Source organism: Conger conger, chromosome 8 (assembly GCF_963514075.1).
Source record: "Conger conger chromosome 8, fConCon1.1, whole genome shotgun sequence".
NCBI classification, from domain to species: Eukaryota; Metazoa; Chordata; class Actinopteri; order Anguilliformes; family Congridae; genus Conger; species Conger conger.
The window spans coordinates 59,100,397-59,106,602 of NC_083767.1; the positions used below are offsets into that span (position 1 = coordinate 59,100,397).

The following is a 6,206-nucleotide window of genomic DNA, read 5'->3' on the forward strand; positions in this document are numbered from 1 at the left end:
GGGTGCCCGGGAGCGGCGTGATGCAGAGATACACACATTCTCACCAGTACTGCTGCATCCCGCACACACACACACACACACACACACACACACACACACGCGCGCACACACACACACACACACACACACACACGCACACACACACGCACGCACGCACGCACGCACGCACACGCACACACACACACACACGCACACACACACACGCGCACACACACACACACACACGCACACACACACACGCACAAAGTCACAGACACACTCGTGTGAAAAGCAGAGCTCATGGACACGCTCACACACATCACCCATGCCCAGCGGTGGGTACTCACATCGCTGAGCAGCTCCAGGTCTGGGCCCTGGAACAGATGCTGGATTCAACAGCAGTGCTTTTTTCTTTTTTTTTTTCTTCCTCTCTCCCCCTTCTTGTTTTTGTACATGAACAGCACACTGGAGTGCTTTTAGCACGTGGCTCAGACCCACAGGCCAGGCCAGAAAAGCTGACCTCATTGTGTGTCGCTCTGGATAAGAGCGTCTGCTAAATGCCTGTAATATAATGTAACGTAATGTAACGTAATGTAATGTAATGTAACGTAACGTAACGTAACGTAACGTAACGTAACGTGATGTAATGACCTCATATCTCAAACAGCAACTGTCCACTCACCTACACAGAGCTCTACTGGCTACAAAAAACTATGACTCAGCTCAGTGCCTTCAGGATAAGGCTTTCCGCTCGAAATGATCAGAACAACTTTTAAAAAATGTTATTTGTGGACTCAAACAATTGTTCTTTTTGTTATATTTACAGTATAACTCCGGCAGAGTGAGAAACAACTTTGTAGCTGACCTGCGTGCATCTCTTATCCCACGTCTTGTGTTAAAAAAAATAAAAATAAAAAAAAAGATTTCTTTTTACTCCCCTTTCTCCCCAGTTTGAAATGTCCAATCAGGGACAGGGTGTGAATCCGCTCTCCACTGTCGGTTCGGGAGAGCGGAGAGGAGCACGCGCTCTGCTCTGAAGCACGCAACGTCGCTGCTGTGTCTTCCACGCCACGCGCGAGACGTCAGGGTCAGGCGCGAGTCAGGAGGACGGTGTTTCTCCTGCAGACCGGCGGGCGGTTCACCGACCGGCAGGGGCACCAGGTGCACGCCGAGACACGGCCATCTCAGCCGGCTGAGAGGCTTGGGTGACGCAGGTACGACCCAGCAGCCCCCCCCCCCCCAACACACACACACACACACACACACACACACCACCACCCATCTGCCTCCTCTCACCTTGGCCAGTCTCCCCATCTGGTCCTCTGCCAGGCTGCTGCTGGTTCGGCCTGGCGTGGTGGTGGGCTCCCCCCCATCCCCCTCCACCCCCGGCCACACCTTCAGATCGTGCATACCCTGTCGGAACATGCTGTACAAGAGGGACGGAGAAGAAGATGAAAATTGCAACAATAACAATAATAATAATAATAATAATACAAATACATTTTTTAATTTCAATCCCAATTTAGTTCCAATTAGCAATGGACTGTTAATAATATGTGCTCACGTTCAATAATATGTCCCAAGAGGAGCTCTGACCCTGCTGCAATGCTGCAATTAGTCAAAAGTCGTACCCGTATTTTCCGAACAAGGTGACGGTGGTTCCGCCCACAGGCGTGGCTTGACCTGGTCCATACACATCCCAAACAGTCAAGGCGACCTGCGCGCTCTGCGGTAGGTCGGGATACTTCACCGGCAGTCGCAACCACTCGTTCCAGCTGCTCGGGACAGTGAACGGGGCAGTTATACATGAACGCAAGAGCGGCCAGCCCTTCAAACTAAAAACACGGCACATCTGCTAACTTAATATAAGGCTCGTCCCATTTCAAGATGAGATTGTTGTACAGGTGATACATCGGGTGAACGAAAGGTATGAACTCACTTCCAGCGCGTGCTGAAGGCCTTGTACGACGTGCGCACGGGCAAGGCCAGTGGCTTGCCTTCTGCAAAGACCTGGCACGTGACATACAGGTCGGAACAGCTCTCCTGGTATAAGCCGGAGAAACGCAGCATGGGGTCCTGGAGCAGGGCCTTGTAGCTCTTCTGTTCCCGCTTTCCTTCCAGACTACCGCTGCGAAAAGGAGATCATGCATTAACGCTTGTGAATCACAACAGAATGTTTTTTTTATCCGTTTCCCAGCGATGATGTTGACAAGTTATGACGAAGAGTGCAATAATATGGCAACTTGATCACATTACTGGATTTAAGAACGTATCAAGTCTGGTCGTCTTAGTGCCTTAATATCTGGGTCAACATTGTACAGTCGTGGACATGATTAACGCTATTCTTGACACGACAGGACTATAGGCAAGATCCAACTTTATCTCAGGCAACAACACGCCACGTGAAAGCTACGAAATTGTGTGGCTGTCACTCGTTTCGCGGAATCCAAATTACACCACTGTGATATTGTTTCCTAAAGTTGTCAAATCTGAATACATTTTTAGAATTAATGGAACACTTGACACGACCTGTACCCGTAGTGGCATTTTACCGGAAAACGAGTCTCTCGGTTTCGTCGCGCACAGAAGTACCTGAAGACTTGCTTTGCACATGATAAGTCATACATCCGGAGTCGGCTTGTTGTTACGAGGCTACCGCGAGTACGCAGTCCGAACGTGCATGATGTGTATAACAGGCGCACTGTGTTCTCATCCCAAAACTACCGTTAATAAGCTGTGATAAAGTTAGCCCTTGTGAGTCATGCTGCTATGCCGAATAGCAAAACAAAATATTTTGCAAGGTGGACAACTCAATTTCCCCTATCCATTTCACGATTATGAAATGCCCAGCTAAATTAACGTTATTTGACAAGGCAAGTTCGGTACATTGCTTCGTGGCTTTTGGGACAAATGCCCCCATCTTTTTGTCACTTTCAAGTAGTTGATACTCGCTACGAAACGTCGCCATAAATCGAACTTATTTTTTCAAAGAAACGTGCTAAAATTAAGCCTGGAAAAATTAACTAATGCTTTCTTTAGTACTTGCTTTAGCTAGCTAGCCAATAAATAACACACCAGTACGCCAAACCAGTGATTGATAGCGAGTTGCTAACGTCAGTTGCTAGTCATATTGCCATAAGAACTAAAGGCACTTACATTTTTAGCTGTACATTTATGTCCATGTCACAGCTATAAACATAGTTAAACTTGTCTGTATCCATCTTCATTTGCACTATGACACACTGGAAAATAAACTGAGATCACCAGGCCGAAACGAAATTCGGATTTTCGATGGACAGGGGGAAAGAGGCCTCCGAACAGCCGAAAAGTGCCCGTTCTGCACCGTCTAGAACCAAGCAAGCCGCCGCCGATCACATGAGATCCGACGATGTAACTCAATTTCACTGTTGCCCCCGCTCGTGATATTTCAGATTTTCACTGCCCGTCTTGTTAAAGGTAATGACATTGCTGTGACAAACGTATTCCCGGACATATTATTCGATGTTTTCAGTACAGAAAGCTGGCTCGTTCAACGTAAAGTTAATAGTTCCACAGACAAAATAATCGCTAGTAAGATCACATTGGATAGATGAAGGCAGTGTTGTGTGATTGCTGTGCTCTACTTTCTATTGTTTTTGTCTGAATAGATTTTTCCTCTCTGTTATTGGTTAGAAATGAAAATAGAGGTGGAGTTAAAATGCGAAATGGAGTTGTTTTTTTATTTTTTTAAGAGGTGGCTTGTTTGTAGCTGCTTATGGATGTGTGTGCATATTTACTTGATTTTTGTTCCTAGGATACGGACATTAGAAATAAGATTACTTAAAGGAAGATGTTTACCAAACAGTTTAATTCTTCTCACGCGAAAGATTGACAGTGTATGATTACAACGATCTTCAAGGATGCTATTGAGGAAAGTTTGTCCCTTAGTTCACTCTTCAGCTCATCTTACTCTATATTATAGCTTCCTGTTCCCTTTCATTAATTACTATAACATTATCTGGGCAGCGACCTATCCTACATATCTTAATAAACTACGTACAGTACAGAAGAAATACTTAAGGTTTATCTCCCACTCAAATAGATATGCACCATCCGCCCCCCTTTTTAAAAAATATAACATATTGCCGATTGAAAAAGTGAACATGTCGTTGCTAGGAAACAGAAGCTCTCAAGGTCCGATCTCCAATCAGTTGTAAAACAATTCCAGGAAGTGAAAAGATCCCACGAAAGCAAAGTCTGCAGAAAATTTGACTTTATTGTAGCACACGTGCACAAAAGCCAGTTCAAATCCTCAGATTTCCAACCTTGAATAATAGACAAAACCTTCTTTTTATGCACAATCCTTATCTCAGTACAACCATTAGCTTTCTTAAAAACCATCATATGACCTGGCTACGTTGCAGATGTTTACTTTTCAGTCCTGAAACCACTGTGGCGAATTTTCCCCTTGATTCTCAAAACAAAGAAAGATCATTTTCCATACATTTTGTGCTATAGGCTGTGTCGTCTAATAAACTTAAATTTTTAACATGAAAAACATATGAAACACGGTGCTATTCACTATATAGTGTTTTCCAGAACTTTCTACGACCTATAGATCAGTTTTGGTGATTTCCACCTCATATTCATCATTTCACTTAACTTTGGATTATTACATGTGGGTCACTTATGCATTTCTAATAACAATATTCGTCAGTAAAAAGTCATAAAGGAGTACACAGATGTACTGAGCATCAGTCAAATCAAAATCATAGAAATTATATGATAGACATCAAATGAAAAATAAAAGTAAGTCATAGAAAGTATAGGTAAACTGAACAGCAGTGACATCATAGAAGATATACATTAATCATCAAAGAAATTATGGAATATATATTACTACACATCTAATCACTACCTTATTCTAAGTGACTAAACATAATTCTTTAATCTTGCAGTCTTTGCTCTCCTTTCGACAGTGTACACTGTGGTTTCTTGCGTTTTCATAAGCTTGGTTATAAACAGGTTCTAGGTTCATTCAATTTAATAAAAACAGCATACATATGATATATTGATTATATGTTGTGTATACATATATATTGATACACTCTTAGCCTACATTTTCGAAAGCGCGTTGGAGGAACCAGCTTGTTCATTAGGGCAGAGTCTGATTTTGATTTGTACTTTTTTGGGGGGGGGTCTCCTGCTCTGTGAATTTTCCCTACAAACACATACCAGATATGCATATTCATCCACAAATTCATGTATAGAAAACATGAACTTCCAGACACCCTTCAGAATCTATTTATTTCCACCTCCAATGTCCATTCACATCAAACGAGACACAGCAACAATAATCTACTCCTATCGCGCTCACAAACATCAAGACACCAGTATAATCTTTCCTTTAGAGGCCCAAAGCTGTGGAGTGAACTAAGCCCTCAACTGAGATCTATGTCCTCACATACTGTGTTTAAAAAACATTTGAAAAAATAATATAAACTGCTACTCAATATTTATCTCAGTTATTTGTTTCTCTTCTTCTTGTATCATCCCATGTTTAGTCATCATCCTATGTTGTCTGTTTCTTTTTTCTTGTATCATCCTATGTTCAATCATCATCCTATGATGTCTGTTTCTTCTTTTTCGTATCATCCTATATTCAATCATCATCCTATGTTGTCTGTTTCTTCTTTCTTATATCATCTTGTTTAATCATCATTCTATGTTCTCTGTTTCTTCTTTCTTATATCATTTTATGTTTAATCATCATTCTATGTTGTCTGTTTCTTCTTTCTTATATCATCTTATATTTAATTATCATCCTATGTTGTCTGTTTCTTCTTTCTCGTATTAACTGATGTTTAATCCTTAAACATTCTATTTTCTTTTCTTTCTCGTATCATCCTATGTTGGATTTTGATTGGCTACATTTTATTTCGCCCGCTAAATGTACTAAATGTAATAAGTGTTGGCTAGGTGTGGAGCTCTGTACAAGCCTGTAAGGGCTTCGCTCCCACCTTGCACAGATTTGTACTAAAATTTGTGCTAAATAAATAAACCTAAATAAACCTAAACAAAGGCTACAAATTCCATATGCAGCAATTGTTCATTGAGTTATAACTAAATGCTATTTAACAAGGTAGATGTATTTTAGCCAAGTCGTTTGAGTTTGTATATAATGATAATTCTTGAGAGAGGAGTATGCTTGCTAAGATGAACGGAGCAAAACTGTTCTTATTTTCTGC

The 6,206-nt window shown here is 41.8% G+C and overlaps 1 protein-coding gene across 1 annotated transcript in view; it reads right to left on the reverse strand.

Moving 5' to 3' along the window:
• pik3c3 (phosphatidylinositol 3-kinase, catalytic subunit type 3) overlaps nucleotides 1-3,518 on the reverse strand; it is a 15,891-nt gene extending 12,373 nt beyond the window's left edge. Inside the window, exons 1-5 of the mRNA XM_061250716.1 lie at nucleotides 3,136-3,518; nucleotides 1,919-2,107; nucleotides 1,611-1,754; nucleotides 1,276-1,405; nucleotides 327-353 (exon numbers count right to left, since the gene is read on the reverse strand). Of these exons, the coding sequence (XP_061106700.1) occupies nucleotides 327-353; nucleotides 1,276-1,405; nucleotides 1,611-1,754; nucleotides 1,919-2,107; nucleotides 3,136-3,206 (561 nt within the window). The 5' untranslated portion in view covers nucleotides 3,207-3,518. The remainder of the gene's footprint in view (nucleotides 1-326; nucleotides 354-1,275; nucleotides 1,406-1,610; nucleotides 1,755-1,918; nucleotides 2,108-3,135) is intronic.
• Nucleotides 3,519-6,206: the final 2,688 nt, after the last annotated feature.